The sequence below is a fragment of the Piliocolobus tephrosceles genome, unplaced genomic scaffold (genome assembly GCF_002776525.5).
Source record: "Piliocolobus tephrosceles isolate RC106 unplaced genomic scaffold, ASM277652v3 unscaffolded_41184, whole genome shotgun sequence".
NCBI classification, from domain to species: Eukaryota; Metazoa; Chordata; class Mammalia; order Primates; family Cercopithecidae; genus Piliocolobus; species Piliocolobus tephrosceles.
Genome location: NW_022325626.1, coordinates 1 through 21,567, shown reverse-complemented (window position 1 = coordinate 21,567; position 21,567 = coordinate 1). Strand labels below are relative to the sequence as shown.

The window sequence follows — 21,567 nt, the reverse complement described above, 5'->3', positions numbered from 1 at the left end:
CTGGAAAAACGTATCCGGAAAGAGGATGTAACATATACAGGTAGAAACAGTGCAAGACATGACAAAGAAGTGAAAGAAGGCAAAAATAATTCCAGTGGAGCACGGAGGGGCTAGAGGAGGGGTTGGAGGAACCAGGTTCGGAAACCTCAGCTATCGGGGAATGTCAGGGTCTGCTCCTGGAGAAAGGAGTCTGAGGAGGAAACTGCACTCTGCACACCAAAGCCTCTGCAGGCTCAACGAGGCCATCAGCAAAACAAGTTCTCACAAAATGTTTAAACTGAAAAGAATACTGCAAGCAACCACGCCAGGAAGGAGGAGGTCAGATTTTAAAAATATACATAAATCACAACCCCTTCTGCCTTCTCTGATGACATCCCAAACACCCGGAGACAATGGAACAACAGCTACACGAACTTCACAGAACAAAGTTGCTCCTTGGAGATTTATTATCTTGCCAAGCTGTCACTCATGTTGCAAAGACGACAGAGAGCTCCTTAGAAATTGTTGAATCCTGAGAATGTATTAATCACATGGCTTATTTCTAGGACCCACTTGAAATAATCGCCTGAATTTAAAAGGTAACATGTAAAAGGGAATGATGCTAAAAATAAGACATGCTTGAATTAACAACCTATTTGCAAAGATAAGTAAACAAGAGCCCTATCAGAGCGAGGCTTATTACTGATGAAAGTATGCAAATAGTGCAACTGTCAGAAAAACAGCATAAAAATTAAAAACCAAATTACATAGAAGAAAGGACAAAGTAGGTTTTAGAACATTAATTGCAATCAATGAGAAGGAAGAAGTGGGGGAGGCGAGAGAAGAATGGGGCGGGGGGAGAGAGACAGAGAGATGGGAAGAGGAGGCCCAAAACCCAGAGATTCCTGTTCTCTCACACAGGGGAGGCCAAAGTGTGTGGCTGGACAATGTAAGGTAATAAATACAAGATAAGAACATCTGTTTGCTTCACATTTCATGGCTGGTTGAATGAAAAATAGCTTGCCAATATTTCAATAATAATAAAAGAGAAAACACAGGCTGGGCACGGTGGCTCACACCTGTAATCCCAACAGTCTGAGAGGCCAACATGGAAGGATTGCTTGAGCCCAGGAGTTCAAGACCAGCCTGGGCAACATAGTGAGACCCCACCTCTACAAAAAATAGAAACAATTTGCGAGATGAGGTGGTGCATGCCTGTAGTTCCAGTTACTTGGGAGGCTGAGGTGGGAGGATCACTTGGACCCAGGAGGTTAAGGCTGCAGCAAACCATGATCACACCATTGCACTCCAGCCTGTCTCAACAAAAAAAAAAAAAAAAAAAAAAAAAGAAAGAAAAGAAGAAACACATGGTGTTTCAACAATGGAAAGAAAAGTAATCAGCATGGAAAGATAAAAATTAAGAAGACAGAAATTGGAGTGCCTGAAGATTGAAAAAATACAACTTCATTTCCTTTGTTAAAAGGCTCACCATTCTGCAGAAGAAAAAATGAAATCCAGCAATAAGCTGTAGGCAAGAGAGGTCATTAAAACAAAACAGGAAGACTAAAAAGAGTTATCAGTAAACTTCAAGTAGTTGAAATGCTGGGATTTCAATGTTAATATGAAGCAAAAAATAATTTAAAGCAAAAATGATTACATGTGATAAGGAGAGGTATCAGGATGAGAGGCATGGGTGATGGCAGCATAATTACATGGAATCTAAATGCCATAAAGACAGAGCAAAACATATATGAAAATACCTCCAAGAAAAAGGAAGTAGAAATGATAAAAGTATGATTATAAAAATAAAATACTTCATTATCAACTACATAAGAAATTCAGCAACACATAAAGGAGCTGAAGATCAAAACAAGGTAACATTAATGGTCGTTTTGGTGGGGATTACATGGAATAAACAGATAATTTATTATTTTTCAAGTATTCATGGTATGTGCACAAAAAGTCATCATATACTAGTCTCAAATAAAATCTCCATAAAAATACAAAAGCAGAAATGATTCAGGCTACATTTCCTCCCTCTGGCAAAAAAAGAGATAAAGAACAAACAGAAATAGTAGTAGTATATTTTAAAATATACTTACCTAAGGAAAAAATTGTCTTAAGAAGAAAGTCAAGAAGACAATAGCTGTCTAATCAGAAAATACAATGGGCGAAGCATGGTGGCTCACGCCTGTAATCCCAGCACTTTGGGAGGCCGAGGCGGGCAGATCACGAGGTCAGGAGATCGAGACCATCCTGGCTAACATGGTGAAGCCCTGTCTCTACTAAAAATACAAAAAATTAGCCGGGTGCGGTGGCGGGTGCCTGTAGTACCAGCTACTCAGGAGGCTGAGGCAGGAGAATGGCATGAACCCAGGAGGCGGAGGTTGCAGCGAGCCGAGATCGCGCCACCGCGCTCCAGCCTGGGCGACACAGCGAGACTCTGTCTCACAAAAAAAAAAAAAAAAAAAAAAAAGAGAATACAATGAAAAAAACTAACATATCAAAATCTATAGAAAGTGATGAATGAGGAAGGTCTTTAGAGAAAAACATCACAGCCTTGAATGCCTTTATTATGTTCAAGAAAAGTGAGAAAAATGATGAACTAAGGATTTAAATCATATCTTAGGAAAGAAGCAATTTAAAAAAAGGGAAAAGGGGGCAAGTGAATGATAAAGAAAAAAAATTTAGAAAAGACAAGGCGATGCAAAATGTAGCCTATTTTCTAAAGACTACAAAAAGGGGCATGTTTGGTTAATGAAGAAGTGGGCCTCCTCGGTTCCTTTTGATGAATGAAATAGCATGTAAACAAGGAAAAAAAGGGGAAAGAAGAAAAACAGAAAAAAACAAAAATGGAGGCATAAACTTGAATCTAAGGGATATTAAACATGTAAAGAAATACTACACATCATGTTTCAGTTAACTGAGAAATCTGAAGGACACAGGCCAAATAAACACAGATGAAGATAACCGTTAAAACAAGAGCTAGAAAGGCAAAATAAATCAACAGTGGAGGAAGTAACTGGAGAAGGAAATCCCCCAAATTACTGAAGTTTGATGGTCTTAGTGATGAATTCATTCAAACTTCTAAGGAATAAGTAATTCTCACGTCACAAATTATTTCTGGCTGGGTGCGGTGGCTCACGCCTGTAATCTCAGCACTTTGGGAGGCCAAGGTGGGTGCATCACTTAAGCCCAGGGGTTTGAGACCAGCCTGGGCAACACAGTGAAACCCCATTTCTACCAAAAATACAAAAACTAGCCGGGTGTGGTGGTGCACGCCTGTAGTCCCAGCTACTCAGGAGGCTGAGGCAGGAGAATCACTTGAACCCAGGAGGCAGAGGTTGCAGTGAGCCAAGATCACACCAATGGACTCCAGCCTGGGTGACAGAGTGAGACCATGTCTCAAAAAAAAAAAAAAAATCATTTCCCACCTTGATTCTAATGGTCAGCTAGCATATATCTATTCCATTAGGCTAACATGATCCTAACCCTAAAACCTGATTAAGGAAACACAAAGAGGAAAATCCGGAGCTTTCTTATTCATCACTTTCTATACCCATTGTACTGCGGAGGCCACAGAGGCTTATAGCGCTGAAGTAGGGATGCAGCCAGCGGGGTTCCTGCAGGTGGGCCCCACTTGGCACTGCATGCCTGGTCCCCACAGTCCATGGTAGCTTGCCTACTATTCGCTAAAAAGCAGTATCAGGTAACAACCCATCAAACAAACCTCCCAGCACTTTGGGAGGATGAGGCAGGAGGATCGCTTTAGCCCGGAATTCAAGACCAGCCTGGGTAACATAGGGAGACCTCGTCTCTACAAAAAATAAAAATTAGCTGGGTGTCGTGGCACATGCCTGTAGTTCCAGCTATTTGGGAGGCTGAGGTGGGAGGATTGCTTGAGCCCAAGAGGTCGAGGCTGCAATGACTTTTTATGGAGTTTAGCAACATGATTCTTAAGTTCTTTTGGAAAAATAGGCAGAAAATATATCAAAGCATGCAAAACATAATGTAAAATATGATGAAAATGAAACACGGTTAGGAGAGGCCTTCTAAATTGTAGGAAATATTGTAAAGTTGTGGTAATTTAAATGGCGTGGTACGACCCCAAAATGTAAGTAAAATTTATTTCAAATAGACTCTAATGCACATAGGAAGGTATTCTGTGTTAAGTTAAGCAACACAAAACAATGGAGGTTGGCAACATTATTTAACAAATTCTGTTAGGATAATTGAGGTGGGAAGGAAATTCATTTCTGTCCATCCACTGTGTTAAGAAGATAAATATCATTTCAAAACACACAACAACTACAAAATCACAGAACATAATCTTGTGGGCATATGACTCTCACAACTGAGACAATGGAGTCTGCGGACAGTCACGGTTATGCAGAGATCACGCGGCCACTGACCGATGAGGGGTGAATCGGAGCATCCATGTGTTCACAGATTAGCTAATTAACTACAATGTGGAAAATGAACATCAAAAGAAACACAAACGAAACAAGAAAATATTTAGAGCACAATGGCAAACAGTTAATATATATATTCTTTAAGAATCTGTGGCTGGGCAAAGTGGCTCATGCCTATAATCTTGGGAGGCTGAGGCTGGTGGATCCCCTGAGGTCAGGAGTTCGAGACCAGTCTGGCCAACATGGTGAAACCCCGTCTCTACCAAAAATATAAAAAATTAGCTGGGCGTGGTGGCGGGTACCTGTATTTCCAGCTACTCAGGAGGCTGAGGTAGGAGAATCACTTGAACCCGGGAGGCAGGGGTTGCAGTGAGCCAAGATTGTGCCACTGCATTCCAGCCTGGGCAAGAGAGGGAGACTCCGTCTCAAAAAAAAAAAAAAAAAAAAAAAAGAATTTGTAAAAGAAGATTAAAAATACCTCCAATGGGCATATGGGAAATCTCTGTACTTTCCTCTCAATTTTGCTGTGAAACTAAACTGCTCTAAAAAATAAAGTCTTAAAAAAAGGAAAAAAGCACAATGACTCACAGGACAAATAGGAAAGGTCATGGTGACGTAACTTGCACTTGAGAAAAAACAAATTCCAAATAACTGTCAGAGATTAGTTCAACTTTCCTAATTGCCAAAGACATACAAATTAAAACCAAAGAGGAAATCTCCTTTTGACCTGCAAAAACGAAATCTCTACAAACTCAATACTCATGAACCTATGAGGAAATAGGCATTTTCATATGTTGCTGATAGAATTATAAACTAGTAAAATTCTTTAGAGGAACAAATGGCAAAAATCTATCAAGAACCACAGAATGGGTTCTTGAGCCGGGTACGGTGGCTCACACCTGTAATCCCAGCATTTTGAGAGGCAGAGGTGGGTGGATCACCCGAGATCAGGAGTTTGAGGCCAGCCTGGCCAACATAGTGAAACCTTGTCTCTACTAAAAATACAAAAAATTAGCCAGGCGTGGTGGCGGGCACCTGTAATCCCAGCTACTCGGGAGGCTGAGGCAGGAGAATCGCTTGAACCCAGGAGGCGGAGGTTTCAGTGAGCCGAGATTGTGCCACTACACTCCAGCCTGGGCGACAGAGTGAGACTCCATCTCAAAAAAACCCTCCAAAACCACAGAATGTTCATGGTACATGCTACAGTAAGCCCACTTACATGAATTACTTCTCCCAGGAATGTTTAACAACAAAATTAATTTAAAAAAAAAAAAACAAAGGATATATGTACACAAGGTCTTATAGTGTTGTCATTTATTTATTTCAGACAGGGTCTCACTCTGTCACCTGGGCTGGAATGCAGTGGCAGGGCCATGGCTTCCTGCAGCCTCTACCTCCTGGGCTGAGGCGATCCTCCCACTTCAGCCTCCTCAGTAGCTAGGACTGCAGGTGCGCCCACTACACTCAGCTAATTTTTACATTTTCTGTAGCTTCGTGGTTTTTGCTGGTCTTGAACTCCTGGGCTCAAGTGATCCACATACCTTGGCCTCCCAAAGTGCTGGGATTGCAGGTGTGAGCCACTGCGCCTGGCTGCATAGTTTCTAATAGCAAGACCTGGGAAATGGCTTTAACTCGAGCAGGAGTAGGGAACCACAGCGGGCCGGTGTGGCCGGCCCTGGAGGGAGGCGGCCCCCATTGCCTGGGCACTGTGGGTAAACTCAGTCTCTTTTTCAGAAAGTGTATGCTCCATTTTTTGATTGAGACAAGAAGCTGAAGCAAGAGTGGACTCAGACCCAAGGCCTGTCCCAGGACGCAGCCCAAAGGGCACCCTGTGCTTAGGTCCCACAAGACACTCAGTGTCCTCAAATTACGCACGGGGAAGGCTGCGAGGTGCCACCGCTCCCTGGAGGCCCTCCCACAGGGGACCCAGAATGTTGTTGGCCCTGCCGGTGCCTGGGAGATGTCTACCATCTGCTACCATCTGAGTGATGAATGGATAGATCCTGGGAGGTGCCATGGCCCAGCCTGGGGGCTGGAGTGAAGGTCAGCATTAGGAAGGGGCATCTGCTCCATCCTCCACCCGCCACCCTCCTCACACGGACCCACAGCCAGGGGTGTTGCACACAAGGGCACATCTTCATCCTCTCTCCCCCCACCCCCGCCCCTTCCCCGTAGGCAGCCCAGGAGGCCGCCTTCAGGGCTCAGTGAAGCCCCGTGTGCACGAGCTGGCCTGTGTCCCAGGACAGCCAAGTCCCGTTTGCACAGCCTGGATGGTTCTAGGGCTTTCTGGGGGCATGGCTACCGCAGTCGAGTGTGCACAGGGGAGGCGGGGGTGGATGCTGAGCTGCAACGAGCCCCCACCACCGGACATATTCCACCTGCCCACCCTTTCACTCACTGCCGGGATCTGCTTAGCGTCACCCCATGTCTGACCTTTCATGTTGACGCACAGGCCTGATTTCATCCCCAAACTCAGGAGGATGTGAAACCAGGCAGTTCATCACCTGATGGGAAAGATGCCATGGTGGGCTCAGTGCCACACTCAGCACTAAGTCACCCCAGGGTCTGAGAAGGTCTCTCCATCTGTGCCTCCCCCCGGGCCAGAGACTTCAGATAAAAAGGTGCTGAGGATGACACAGTGGTCCCTGGGTGTGGAGGGGTGAGGCCCGCAGTCGCCCGCCCCAGCCCCAGCCTCCAAGCTCCGCCAGCATGAGGGCTCCTCTGCTGTGGGTCCTCACAGATGCATTTCTCCCAGAGCTTTCCGAGAAGGGAAACGGGGCTCCTCCTCCCCATCCCAGAGCCCCCCAGCCCAGCAGGCAGGTGTCATCAGATCCTCTGGGGATCCTCGTCAGAACCTGCCACGGAGCACACACGTTAAGTGAGGCGACCCTGACCTGAACACATTCCAGGGGCGGCTGCCAAGGGCTCTGAGCCCTGGTTTATTTCCCCAGTGCTGAAAACCAGCAGAAGGTGCTCCCTGTACAACCGCGGCCACTCGCGCCAGGTAGACTCGAGGAAGGTGGAATGACACCCTCGAGGGGCGGCCTGGGCAGGGCCGGCCTCTCCCCAGCCACTGCCCCGCCCTGCCCAGCTCTGGACAGCAGTGTCTACAGCCCTTCCCCATGGGGACCGCGCACCCCAGCTGATGCCTGTGCAGGCCTCAGGAGTGGCATCCTCAGGGGAGCCAGACTGTGCGAGCTGGATGGCTTTCCTGGCACAGCCACCTCCGTCTCTCCTCCTCCGCCCCCTTCTCCTCTGTAAGCCACAGCCTGGAGTCTTCGAGGACCTGGCTCCCAGGGGCTCTTCCTGCTCCTCCACCTCCCGCTGGGCTGGCTGTCAGCGCTGAAGGCCCCGGGAGGTCAGGGGTCAGCAGCCGGGTTTCCGTGTCCCTGGGGTGTGCTCTGCAGATGCCTGGAAAGATTGTCCCATGGGGGGGGGCGCAGAGGGTGGGGGAACAGGCATCCGGCCAGGGCTTTCCTCACCAGAACTGGCTTCATGCCCAGTGCAGACCACACAGAGAGGGGCGCGGCAGGAGAGCTGGCGTGGCGGTGGGCAGGGAGGGTGGTGGGCAGGAAAGGCAGCCTCGGCCTGGGCAGTGCTCACCTTTGGATCCTGAGACCTGGCTGTGCTGGGCACTGCCATTTGTCCTGTCCGCGCCTGCGGGCCTTTCATGGAGCCCACGCTATTCCATCAGCACACACAGGGACACCAGCACCACAGCCACCAGCAAAAGCACAGAGGGGCCCCAGTGCTTGTGGGCACGTGGCAAGTTCCAGGGCGGACACCTCCATGAACAAAACCATGAGGGCACCGAGGCAGCCCCAGATGCTGTGCTGGGAGCTCCTGATGCACAAGACAGGCCTCAGGGAGGTGGGGGGGGGGGGGGCGCCAGTGCCCGGCGGGGCCGGGGCAGGCGGTGGGCAGGACTCTGTAAACAGCCCATCCCGAGACCTCGCGGGGTATCGAGCTCAGCAGGAATCCAGAAGGACGCCACTCCCTCAGTCCAGAGAGCCCTCGTGATTTCAGAAGAAGCCTGCCTCTCAGTTCCTGCTGAAATTCAAAACACAAGCAGCTGTTCCCATGTTGCTGCTGAGTTCTGAAGAATTTCCTGACTTGACTCTTTTAGCAGGAGACACAAAGGCAGCAGCAGGAGGGAGATGCAGCAGGCTGGGAAGAACCCCGAGGTGTTGGTGTACCCTGCCCAAGTCAACAGCGTGTGGACCCAGAACGTCATGCCTGGCGCTGGCCATGCTGAGCCGCAGTACCACAGCAGGCACTGCAGACATTTGTCTCCCGTCCCGCAATTACCACGCCCGGCTGCAGCCCCACTCCCAGGGGCCTGGAGCCCCATCCTCTGGGCAGCTCCTGGGGCTGGGGGAGGGCCCATCATTGCCCAGCAGGGGGTCAGCAGGGCAGGGCAGGATCCACAGTGGCAGCCTCAGGTAACCGAAGCTGAGGTGACCTGAGGCTGCCATGGTCAGTATTTACAAACCTGGAAGCTTTAGGGCAGACGGATGGGGGCATCCCAGCTGGTATGGAAGTGAAGTCTGGTTCTCTGGGGCCCAGTGACCTCGGAAGCCTCGCAGGGCAGGCTGTGGCCCCATCCCTCTGGCATCTTCCCCCAGGACACCTTTCCCCTGCCTAAGATGGCACTCAGACCCTGAAGCTGTATCGGGTGGGGGACAGGCGTGGCCACTTCCTTCTTAAATCAACCGAGCATTTGTTGTTTGGGTGAGGAAATCTGATGTGAGGCTTCTTAAAACCCATGTTTTACAGTTGAGTCCAGCACATTCCAGATTCTTCTCTTCTCTGTTCTGCCTTCTCTCTCCCTCCCCTACACCCACAGGAAGGTCTCTGGAAATGAGAGAGACATTTCTCTCTCATTTGAGGGAGACATTCCAGTCATGTTTTCTATACCTCCTCAAATTCGATTGCAGCCCCAGTTAATACATTAAATCACATTATGCCTCCATCAGCAAACCAAGGCTGCAGCTTAATAAGATGATAACCCCTGGTAAATGACACACCAACCAGCTTGCAGGGGAGCCTGGCCCTGCTGACCTTATTCGGCCACTTTTCAGGGACCTGTTCCATGCAGCTGAGTGGAAGACACCCCACACATGTTAGAGAGGGCTCAGGAATCACCCCCAAGCCTTGCTCACAACAAACAACCTGACAAAATCCACCAACCAGGTAATAAAGCAACAGGATGAGCAGAGGAGCGGGGTCACGGTCAGGGCAAGGGCTGTCAGAGCCCAGCAAGCACCTGTGTGCAGACCCACGCCGGGCACCTAAGGTCCAAGGGCAAGTGCGGTGGCTACAAACCCTAAATGAGAGAGAAAAAAAAAAAGCAGACCCACAGCCAGGGCAGGGACCCAAGAATGACTCTGTGCAGAGGAGTCTCTCTCTCTCTCTTTTTTTAAAATTATACTTTCAGTTCTAGGGTACATGTGCACAACGTGCAGGTTTGTTACACATGTATACGTTTGCCATGTTGGTGTGCTGCACCCATCAACTCGTCATTTACATTAGGTATCTCTCCTAATGCTATCCCTCCCCACCCCCAACCCCACGACAGGCCCTGGTCTGGTTCTATCACCCAGGCTGGAGTGCAGTGGTGCCATCGTGGCTCACAGCAGCCTTGACCTCCCAGGCTTGAGTGATCCTCCTGCCTCAGCCTCCCAGGCAGCTGGGCCTACAGGTGTGCAACAAGATGTACAACTAAGTTTTAGTTTTTTTGTAGAGATGGAGTCTCACTTTGTTGTCCAGGCTGTTCCCAAACTCCTGGGCTCAACTAATTCTTCTGCCTTGGCCTCCCAAAGTATTGGGATTATAGGCAAGAGCCACTGCACCAGGCCATGAGGAGTCTTCCATTCACTTGTTACTTCTATTCAATGTCCCGAGTAAAGCAGGGGTCACAGGGGCCCTCCTTCCCATCTGCTTTGATAGAGGAGGCAAGCCTGCCAGGCCGGCACCAGGAGCTGGAACGAGCAGGTCTCAGTCCCCACTTACTCCTGTGTGTGTATCCCACAAAAGGTTGGCCGGCCGCATTTGTCTGTGTCACTCATGGGAAGGTGAGTCCCCTTTGACACACAGCTGTTGTTAAATGAGATCTCTGATTTCAGAAGAGTCTGGAAGCTTCCCTCTGCCATATATCAAGATACCTGCAGGCCCAGCCCAGGGCCCCGGGACAGCTATGACTTTGGGCAGCAGGCATGTGGCGGCTCTGGCCTGCGGCTCCTGCCTTCAGTGTCCCCTGCCCTCCATGTCAGCCTGGTTTTGGATACCAGACCCCAATAATTGCCTGGTTTTGCTTGCTTGCCTTCTGCCCCAGCTGCCAAGCCTCAACTGCACTTGGCTTAGAGAAGGGCCTTTCCCAGAGCCTACGTCCCCCATCAGGTCACCTGCCTGGCTCACAGTCCTTGAGACCAGCTGGGACCCTGCTCGGTCGGGAGCAGCCCCTGAGAGCAGCCGGCTGTCTGGCTGTCTGCCGGTCGGCCTCGCTTTGGGGTCCCGCTCATCCAGCAGACACAGTGCCACCTGCCCACACCTGGTGATGGCCTGCCTGCAGGCAGCCTAGCGCCTCTCACTCTATTTGTGCCTTTGTGTTCTCTCCAGGGCCCTCTTCTGCTCCACCAATCACTTGGACAAACGTGCCCACCCTAGAACCCCAGACCCTCACTGCTACAGGAGACCCCTGGAAGGCTGCCCTTGGCCCACTGCCAGGCTTGACAGTGTCTCAATGTGATGGACCGCACCAGGTTGGTGGGGACGTTGCCAGGGTGGAGGCAGCACCTGAAGGCTGGTATCCCCATCTCAGGAGGCCACAGTTATATGGAGGCAGGGCATCCCTCCACCTCCGCTGGGAACCAGGAGGGCGCCATGGGTACCAGCTGTGCGAGCCTAGGCAGGTGAAGCAGCAATCACAACAGCTCCACCTCCGCCAGGCTGCTGCTGACCTGAATAAGTCAACGTAAGTTACGTGCTCGACACAAAGCCCGGCACGTGGTAATAAACGCCAGCTACTGTTAATGCATTTCTTGGAATAAGTTAAGGGACAATTAGGTAAACAGTCAGTAGGTGGTGAGGACTCATTGATAGTTTGGAGAATAAATCAATATGAGATCCAGGTGAGATGAGGAAGGTTTGGGAAAGGGATGATTTAAGAAGGTACGGGCCAAGTGCACAGGGAAACTTAGTGCATGACGAAGGTGTCATCTCAGGTCACCGGGAGCAGAGATGGACATTTGCATAAATGGGACAAGTGGGTAGCCCATCCAGAAAAAGATAACATTTGAATCATAGTTCACACCATACACAAGAATAAACTGGAATAAACTCCGATGGGCCAAGGATTTGGATGGAACCAGTGGGATCACACAGGATAGAGAAAACCTGGCCAATCCCTCTTTTCCCTTAATGTGGGAAGGAAGGGGCTTTCCGTTATGACTCCACTCCAGAGGCGATCAAAGAGGGATGGTTTTGACGACATTAAAAAAATTGTGTGGCAACAAAAACACCAAAAATCAAAGTTGAAAGACAACCAACAAACTAGGAGAGAATATCTACTGTACATGAGAGACAGAGGCCTAACCTCTCATCTCACATCCAAAGAACTCCTCAAAAAGGACCTGATAGAAAATAGGAAAAGATACAATTTGCCAAAAAGATAAAAGAACGACCTGTAAACAGACAAAAGATGTTCAGATTCGCTCCTAAGTACAGAAATGCAAATTCACATGCTGCTGAGACATCGTTTGTCACTTATCAGACAGCGACACTTCTACTGTATGACAATACAGTCTGTCGGTGGGTCTGGGGAAACGGGCACCCCACACGCTGCTGGTGGGAACGCAAACTGGCATAAGCCTTCTGGAGGGACGTTGCAAAACCTAACACGTTCCTCCTGCTCTCACCTCTGGTCCTGCGACTCCACTTCTGGGTATCTATTCTGAACAGTACAGCTCCAGTGCTGGGAGAACACGGATGCATGAGGCCACTCACGTCGATGCCGGAATGGGAAAACACTGGCCACAACCTAAGTGCCTCCGCTCGCTTGGCTTCTGCCCCGGCTGAAAGGAAAATGGCTGAAAAACTCTGCACGGCGGAGTACTATACAGCTGTAAAAATGAAGGAGGAGGCTCCCTCTGCACTGACAAGGACAGATTTCCAGATTATGCTGTTAAGTGAAGAAAAACCAAAGTACAAAGGAGTGTCATTAGTATACAACCCTTTATACAAGAAAGAAGGGGATATAAGAAAAAAAATGCAGGCATCTGCTCATTTGCGCCAAAGATATACAGGAAAGAAAGACCAGAAACTGATGAGATAAGTTGCCCACAGGAATTGGGTGGGAACAGGGGAAAGGAATGAGAGAAACGGGAAGGGGCAGTAGGAGGAGGGGCAGTGCCAGTTGTCCGAACACACCTTTGCGCAGGGAGCTCTGCCCCGGAACCAGTGTGATGATTAGCTTTATGTGCCAACTTGGCCAGAGTACCCAGGGACTCAGTCAAACACTCATCTAGATGTCACTGTGGGAGTATCTGGGAGATGTGGTTAACATCTATCATCAGCTGTCTTTAAGGGGATAATCCTTGATGCTGGGGGTGGGGCCTCGCCCAGCCAACGGGAAGGCCTTACCAGCGCGTTCGGAAATTCTGCCTCAAGAATCCTGCATCAGCTCCCAAGAACCTCCAGCCTGCTGGCCCGCTGGGCCCCGCGATCAGGCAGGCCAATTTTTTGAAACAATATTGTTTTACCCAGCCTTTCTCAATACCATGGCTTAAACAGGGATTCACCCATGTTTTATTCTAGCACCTGTATGGTTCCGTGGGTTCCATCTCAATCCCTGGGGTGGGTGTACCCACACATACACATATACGGCTTGGTCTCTAGATACCATTCTCCAACAAAAGGAACCAGGGTTCCTTGGAGAAATGACTGACTTCAGGGCTGGGGCACAAAATGTATAAGATAAGCCTGGAACATCTTGTGGTACCGGAAGAAAGTAAGTGCTCAAAAACAGCCAGGGGCAATGTCAAAAAGACACAGAAAAGGCTCTCCAATAGCCAAGCCTGGGACCAACTTAAGGGGCCTTGTGATAGCACTGGGCCCCCCGGACGATCCGGATTCTCCCATCTCAAAGCCACCTGGTTAGTGTCGCCAGTTCCGTCTGTGACTTCATTCCCCTTTACCGTGTAATGTGACATACTGACAGTTCCAGGAATTAGGCATGGACATCTCTGGGGGGCATCATTCTGCCAAAGGCAGACCCCAGGGGCTGGCAGGCCTGGGCCAACGTGCTGAGATGCTGTTGTGATGTGGACTTTTCCTTCTTGGTTCCTAAAATATCTTGATTTTTTTTTTTTTAGACGGAGTCTCGCTGTGTCACCCAGGCTGAAGTGCAGTGGCGCTATCTTGGCTCACTGCAAGCTCCGCCTCCCAGGTTCACGCCGTTCTCCTGCCTCAACCTCCCCAGTAGCTGGGACTACAGGTGCTCGCCACCACGCCCAGCTTTTTTTTTTTGAGATGGAGTCTCACTGTTGCCTAGGCTGGAGTGCAGTGGCATGATCTCATGTCACTGCAACCTCCACCTCTTGGGTTCAAGCAATTCTTCTGCCTCAGTCTCCCGAGTAGCTGGGATTACAGGCGTGTGCCATCATGCCCAGCTAATTTTTCTATTTTTAGTAAAGACGGGGTTTCACCATGTTGGCCAGGCTGGTCTGGAACTCCTGACCTCAGTTGATCCACCCGCCTTGGCCTCCCAAAGCGCTGGGATCATAGGTGTGAGCCACAGTGCCTGGCTAGATTTTTAAAAAAATTATTATTATACTTCAAGTTCTAGGGTACATGTGTACAACGTGCAGGTTTGTTACGTATGTGTACACGTGCCATGTTGGTGTGCTGCACCCATTATGGGTGCACATGTACACATATGTAACAAACCTGCACGTTGTGCACATGTGCCCTAGAACTTAAAGTATAATAATAACAAAAAGAAAGAAAGAAAGAAAGAAAATTCCTGTAGTTCCAGCTATTGCCACTCGGCTCCTCCAAGGATGGCGAACTCTCTCTGGCCTCAGTGCTAATTATTCCTCTTCGCGCTCTGGCACTCTCGGAAGCCATCTGTGGTGGCTTCCATTTCTAAGGACACCCCGCCATGGCTGCCTGTAGAACGTTGCGTGCGTTACCCTGCTGTCTTCTGCCAGGCCTCTGGTTCACAATCAATCTATACAAATCAACTGTCACTTCCACAAAGCAGGCCGGGGAGAGTGCTTTTCTCCAGGGGCCCCCCACTGTGCCTTCCCTGGATAGTAATAACATGCAATCTTCATTTAAATACAAATGACTCAGCTGTGGCAGAAAGCCAATTAGCCTAAAGAACAGGCTGTTCTGATTTTTAACAACCTCTCCCTGCTCAACTCATTTTTCAGCTTAGAAAAGGAGACCCTGAAATCTTGGAGAAGCCTTGAGTACAGTAGAGTGAGGAGACCCTGCTGAGGGCACAGGGAGGCCTCCAGAGACCCCAGAGGGTTGGGGTGGGCTCCCTGGTTCACTGTGTCTTACCAGGGCCCTTTGAGGTTGGAGCCGTGACTTTGGCCTCTCCCACCTGAACCGGGGCAGTGGGTGTGGAGTTTCCGCTGTTTACATCCCAGGATGCACACCTGCATACACCCCATGCCTTCCTCCTTTTTAAAAAGTTTGGGCTCCCAAGGTAGAGAGTTGTCTCAACAACAGTGCATTGAGCATGGACTCTGCTGGGACCGAAGGAGTCCCCTGGGGTGGACGAAGTGGGCAGAGAGCACGCAGCCGACGGGAGAAAACAGAGGCCACTCATCTGCCAGCCTCAGTAAGGGAGAAGAGGGCAGGCTGTGGCCAACGGGGCTCTGAGGGTACAGGGAGGCCCAAACCCAGGCCCAGAGGGGTAGTGGGAGCTACCCAGCCATGGGCTTTCTCCCTGTGCTCACACCAGCCCGCAGCCCACAGGCGAGGGGTGATGAGCCCAACCAGGGATCTTCGATCCCACAGACATGTGCCAGGCGTGTCCTGGACCCTCAGGGGACACCACAGCCACCTGCACTCTTGGTGCGGGACCTTGGTGCAACCTTTCCTCCGTGAAGACCCTCCCCAGGGCCTCCTCCCTGCCCCCAGCCCTCCCTACTGGTCCCCACGGCTCCCTTTCTCTCAGGCACTGGGGAAAGCGCTTGTCATCAGTGGGGCACCAGGACTCGTGCTGCTCTGTGAACCGACAGACGGATCTCTATGCGAAGGTCGCGTGGCAGGGAGGCGGCGGCCGTCAGCTCCACGCACCCCCTGTGGACCCCACTACTCACCCACTGCAGCCCCAGGACACCCCAGCACCTCCCACGGAGGCAGAAACAAGGACTCGAAAGTCGATCGCGGACATGCCGAGTTCTGATCCCTGCTCTGGAGGCAGAGGAGCCTGGGCCTGCTGGGGAGAACCCCCAGGCTTGCTGATGGGGGCCCAGTACCCAGGAGGCTGAGGGAGGCAATGAGGGAGTCCCTCAAGTGGGAAGAAGGCCCCTTGGGCAGGAGGACCGGGCCAGGCAGGGAAGGGTTTGGCTGAAGTCGTCCTGCTGGGGGCTGTGGGTAGTGACAGCCTGCTCCATTCCCAGAAGCTCTTAGCCCTGGACAGGGTGGGGCCGGGAAGGACAGCTTTGGCCTGACCACGGGGATGGAGGGAACCAGCAGGGATGTCCCTGAAGCCATGCTCCAGTCAGAGACCTGGCCACCTGGGCACGAGGCCCTACTGTCAGTCATTCCCCAGGCGCCTGCCGTTGGAGTGGCCATGGGCATCTCTGGCTGGACGTGACCCAGTGTGAACCCTCTGCGTCCCCTGCCTTAGGGCTCCACCATCCACCCAGAGGAGATTATTGAGGCCGCGGCCTCCTCCCACCGCCACTCTTCACGTCCACCTGCCACCGGCCCCCTCCCCTGTCTTCATCCCGGCACGCCCCGGGGAAGAACCCTTCCAGGGTCTAGAGAGGATCCTCCATGGCCCCCATGTGGTCCGCCCCTCCCCCGCTTGCCCCCCTCCCTCCCCAGCCGTGTCCTGCCCACCAGCGGCCATGGGACTCACCCGATGGTCCTGCCCCAGTCACACCACAGCGTCTCCCCGACGGCCTCCATGTCCACCTGGAACTGGGTGAGGCAGAGCTCCTGGAGGAGGGCACCGTAGTTAGCCTCCTGGCAGGCAGTGGCCATGAAGAGGTGATGGGCTGCAACAGACATGACCATGAAGAGGTGATGGGCTGCAGCAGAGGCCTAGGGGCATCACCACTGGCCCACCCGCTCCCACAGCCCAGGCTCCATGAGAATGGGGCCTCTGAGAGACCCCTGGAGAGAGCAACTGTGGCTCCAAGCGGACACTCTTCATCAATCGTCCTGTGACCCGGCAAAGGCCCTCCCTGCCTGCTAAAGGTGGCTTGGCCCTCAGTGCCCATGCCAGCTGGGGCCAGGGCACTTCCCATCCCATAATGCCACTGGGCTGCCCCAGGCATGGGCAGCATGAGAGGGGCCTGGCTGCCCCTGTTCCGCTGGTACCTGGGCATGGGCTGGGCTGTGCTGTGCCCCCCCAGCCCAGGAGCTGCAGGCACATCTCCTGTCTGAATATCTGCGGGCTATGAACCGAGCTGACAAACGGAATCACGAACCGTGCTCCCTCCTCCTGCCTCGAGCCATGCAGCAGAGCAAAAGTGACCTGCCCAGCGGTGCCCTGCACAGAATCAGAATTCACTCATTTACCGCGTAGCTTGCTACTGGCTGGGGGTGGGCGGGGAGAGCAAGGACCTTGGTCCCCCACCCACCAGGCCTCTTCTTCCTCCTCAGGCTGAGCCCAGCTTTCTTGGCCCATCTGTAGGGCAGCTGGTGGCAGGGGGTTTGCATTCCCTGTTTAGAGCTTGGCTCCTGGCCCTCCCACCGTCCCCAGGTCCCCCTCCTTTTCCCCCCAGGCCATGCTGCATATCCTCTGCCCGGGGTGACCCCCAGCCCCACCCCTACTGGCCTGGCCCTTCCAAATTCCTGGAAGGAGCTTGGTGCTGGGAGGCCAGGGCTGCCCTGGGAGACGCTGGGGGCATCCAGCCCCTGCAGCCCGCCGCCTGGCCCCACCCTGGGCCTCATGAGTGAGGACACCAAGCTGTCCCTTGCAGCCTCGGGCCCAGGGAGCCCACCCAAGGAGAGGTGGTCGCCCTTGGGCAGGCAGATTGGGGGTGGGGTTCTGCAGTACCAGTCTCTGGCACGTGGCCCAGGGAGGGGTGTGAGCTCGAGAGGCCCCTCGGGCTGCGGGGTAGATCTCAGAGGAGCTGGAGCTGCCCTGATGTGCCGGGCGCCCCGGAGCTCTTCACCGGCAGCCACCTCAGAGTGGATCTGGCCGCGATCGGCAGTTTACAGATGCGGGAACTGAGGCTTTGGGGTTCAGAACCGGGCCCCAGGTCCCATGGCCGGAAGTGGTGTGGACCAGAGAGCAGAGCAAGTGGTCTGGGCACCAGGTGGGAGGCGGGAAGCACAGGGAAGGGCCTGATGTCCCTGGAGGAGCACCTGAGGGAGGGCGAGCAGGTGGCCATGCAGGGCTGTGGTGGGGTGGGGGTGCTGTGGCCATGCAGGGCTGTGGTGGGGTGGGGGTGCTGTGGCAGAGCACCACTCCAGGCCCGGTGGCTGGTGTCAGGGTGAACGGATCCCACACACTGCACACCTGGGCACTGGCCTGGCCCCAGCTGCCAGAGAGAGCAGAGTGCTGACCGGGGAGGCTGAGCCCTGGCCTGGGCCGAGGCCAGGTGTGTTGGATCAGGGACATTTAACCCAGGAAGCCAGGGAGGAATGTGGGTGCGGTTGGCCTGCATGGAAGGCTGGGACTGGAAAAAGCCCCTCGGAGGAGCTCAGGACAGGACCTGCTGGCAAGCGAGACAGAGTCCCCCCGCCCCCCACTCCAGCGGGTCACACACCCTCGACCCCTGGCGTGAGCGCCCAGCACTGGAGTTTGTGGCCACAGAGGGAGCTGCATCTGCCCCTGAGAAAGCTGAGGGCAGAACAGTCTCCCTCCGGCACCCCAGGGGCCCCTCAGGAGTCTCTGGACCCACCTGAGGCCATGCTGTGTCCTGTCAGCACAGATGTGTCCCCACCGTGTCCATACCAGCACCGTGAGCGCGCCCTGGGGCCGGCTGGTCCCACTGTGGTTGTACCCCCACCCTGGGGGCTTCTTTCACCCACAGTCAGGGCAGCCTTGGAGAAAGGGCTATTTCTGACACCTGCCCCATCACAATGCCCCATAGGAAAGCCCACCTAATGAGGACAGTGATGCCCCAGGGGCTCCCAGGAGCTCAGGAGGGCTCAGACACTGACTCGTCAACTCCTGGAAGGAATTCCAGGCTGCCTGTCCAGCTGCACTTGGAGAATCGTCCCTCTGTTTGTCCCCCACCCCTCACTGCTCCTGGCATCCTGACCCTGCTCACTGCCTTTCTCTGGTGAATCCCAGGTCCCAGTTCCACCTGCCCTCCTCTGCTGCCCTGTCCTCCAAGAGGCCCCTGGCTGACCCTACCCGTGGGAAGCCATCCCCCACCCTGTCCCCCAGCCCATTTCCTCAGAGCCTCTCTCAGGGCTGGTGGAAGGTCTCTTTCTTTTCTCAGAACCCTCTTGGCCGCCCTCTCATCTCCCTCTCCTTTCTGACTCATGCATACATCCTCCCTGGCACCCAGCGGCTTTGCACATTAATATTTGTCAAATGAAGCAGCAAATAAGTAAGACAGCCATATCTGGCTTTCTCAGTGGCCATTCTGCCTGGGAGTGAAGCAAGTGTGCCTCACGCTGTCCTGCGTGGAGTGGACAGATTGGGTGCCAGGGTCACGAACCACTGCGGACTCCCCTCCTCCTCTGGAAGAGCCGCTTTTAGGACGAATGAAGATGAACAGGCACGTCTGTGCCTCAGTCAGGATCCTCGGCTGCACGCAACAGAAACCAACCGGGGCTGGTGTGAGCAGTGGAGGATCTGGTAAAGGGACCCTGGTGGCTCCCAAGTCCCCAGGAGGGTCTGGGAAGTGGGGTCTGCACAACCGCCCCGCAGAGCCAGTCCCCGTGGGGAGGCTGAGCTGCTCCTTCTGGCGGGGTCCCCAACAGGTGAGGGGAGTGCAGGTGCAGGGGCCAGAAACAATGACAGTGGTCCCTTCACCCCAGGCCACAGGGTGTCCTTCCCTGTCATATTCAGGTCAGTCTCCTGCAGTCCCCTGGGCTGTCCAGAGCAGCTGCCTGCCCCCAACCTACTGGGCCTTCCTGTCCTGCAGCCCAGCCAGTTCTAGCTTCCACCACCCATGCAGCGCCTGTCCTGGTCTGGCTGCAGGGCTGGTCCGGTGGCCTTGACCCTGGCCTGGCTCTGGGCTGGTTTCTCCTGGATGCTGCATCCCCCACCTCTCTTACAGCCACTGTGCCTCCCAAGGGGCGGGACTACCATACCCAGCCCATTGTCCCTTGCTCCTTAGGGACAGAGCCCTCCCTGACCAACGCTGCCCTTTCTTTCCCGCCCTATGCGAGCCCAGAGTCCCACAGCTGGGATGAGACCAGGGGCAGCCGTTCAGCCAAATCTGGAAACCTGGTTCATTTGTTAGGTATAGGCGAAGAATGCTTGGGTTTTTCTTAAACAAGACTGATGTGGTTTCTTTCCTTGGAGAGAGAGGTAACATCAAAGTTTTAAAACAGAATAAATTGCCAAAGTTTTAAAACAAGCCATTCAGGGCCAAGTAGGTTCCATTCCTCTGTGTGACTGCAAATGTCATCATTCATAAATCATGTCTTTAAAAGCCGTGTGCAGAGGTTGCTGGGTAGACGGCTGCATTCCTCACTCAGCACTCGGCGTGTTAAGACAGAAACCTTTTTCCTCGAGCTGTGCCTAAGTTAGGAACTCAGTGTTGCTTGGGGGAGTTCAGAGCAGTGGCCTCCCTCTCCACAGCAGGCCAGCGCCCCTGAAAAGAGCACACATAGCAGGCACCCCAAAGGTGGAGGGCCCCTCAAGCAAAGTGACAGGGTGGGGACAGAACTATGGGGCAGCCGGACCCCCCACAGGGGACCCCTGGACACTGCTCATCAGACGTTTGGACGAAGGAGACGAGGGGCATAGAGCTGATGGGTCTCAGACTCAGCAAATGCACCTGACGTCCATGTTTGGTCTGTGCCACATGGGGCAGGAAAGGCCAGTTCTGCGGCTGTGTGTTTTAGGTTTGTAGAGAGAGAAGCTCAGACCCCATCACTGTCCTCCTCCCAGCTGGGGTGGTGGCTAAACGGAGAGTGCAGGTCGGGTTCTCGGACAAGTTCATGCAAATTCCTGAAGCCTCCCTGCTCCCTCCCAGCAGCCAGTCCAGGGTGCAGATAGCTTCAGCTCACAGGCCACGTCCTGGCCTAAGTCCCTGACATCCATTAGCCTATTTATTTTGAGACAGGGTCTTGCTCTGTTGCCCAGGCTGAGTGCAGCAGCACAATCATGGTTTACTGCAGTCTTGATCTCCTTGGGCTTAGGCGATCCTTCCGCCTCAGCCTCCTGAGTACCCGGGACCAGAGGCACATGCCACCACACCCGGCTAATTTTTCTATTTTTTGTAGAGATGGGGTTTCCCCACGTTGCCCAGGCTGGTCTTGAACTCCTGGGCATCGTCCCACCTCAGTCTCCCAAAGTGCTGGGATTACAGGTGTGAGCCACGGTGTCTGGCCGCTATTAGCCTATTTAATCCTCGCAAATAACCCTTACGGCAGGGACAGAGGGGCTCAGACGGGTTAAGAGTCACGCAGCCCAGGAGTGGTAGAGCCCAGATGCAATCCCTGGCACGCTTATCTCAGAACACGTGGGAGGCATGACGAGGTCAGTGACCTCTTGCGGAGACCCCAACAGCAGCCCCAAAGGCTGTGGGTGCCCCGTGTCTGTGGGGGCCCTGAGACCCTGGGCCAGGAGCCCCGGCTGAAGGCGGGCTTCCTCAGGGTGTCTGCCTCCCTCAGGCTTCCCAGGAGTGGCTTCGGGGGCTCTCACTGGGCACGCGTGAGTCCCACGACCTGGATAGTCACCTGGCCACTCCACACTAGTGCCCAGCAGTACAGGGGCCCTGGGAGAGTGGGTGTGTGGCCATTGTCACCGCCACTGAGTGGGCGACTTTGCAAAGGGGCATGGACTGAAGAGAGCACG

At 53.2% G+C, this 21,567-nt stretch overlaps 1 protein-coding gene across 1 annotated transcript in view; it reads right to left on the bottom strand.

The window, feature by feature from the left end:
* LOC113223391 (receptor activity-modifying protein 1-like) overlaps positions 1-16,671 on the bottom strand; it is a 35,948-nt gene extending 19,277 nt beyond the window's left edge. Inside the window, exon 1 of the mRNA XM_026452852.1 lies at positions 16,492-16,671. Coding sequence (XP_026308637.1) covers positions 16,492-16,649 — 158 coding nt within the window. The 5' untranslated portion in view covers positions 16,650-16,671. The remainder of the gene's footprint in view (positions 1-16,491) is intronic.
* Between the last annotated feature and the right edge of the window lie 4,896 nt (positions 16,672-21,567).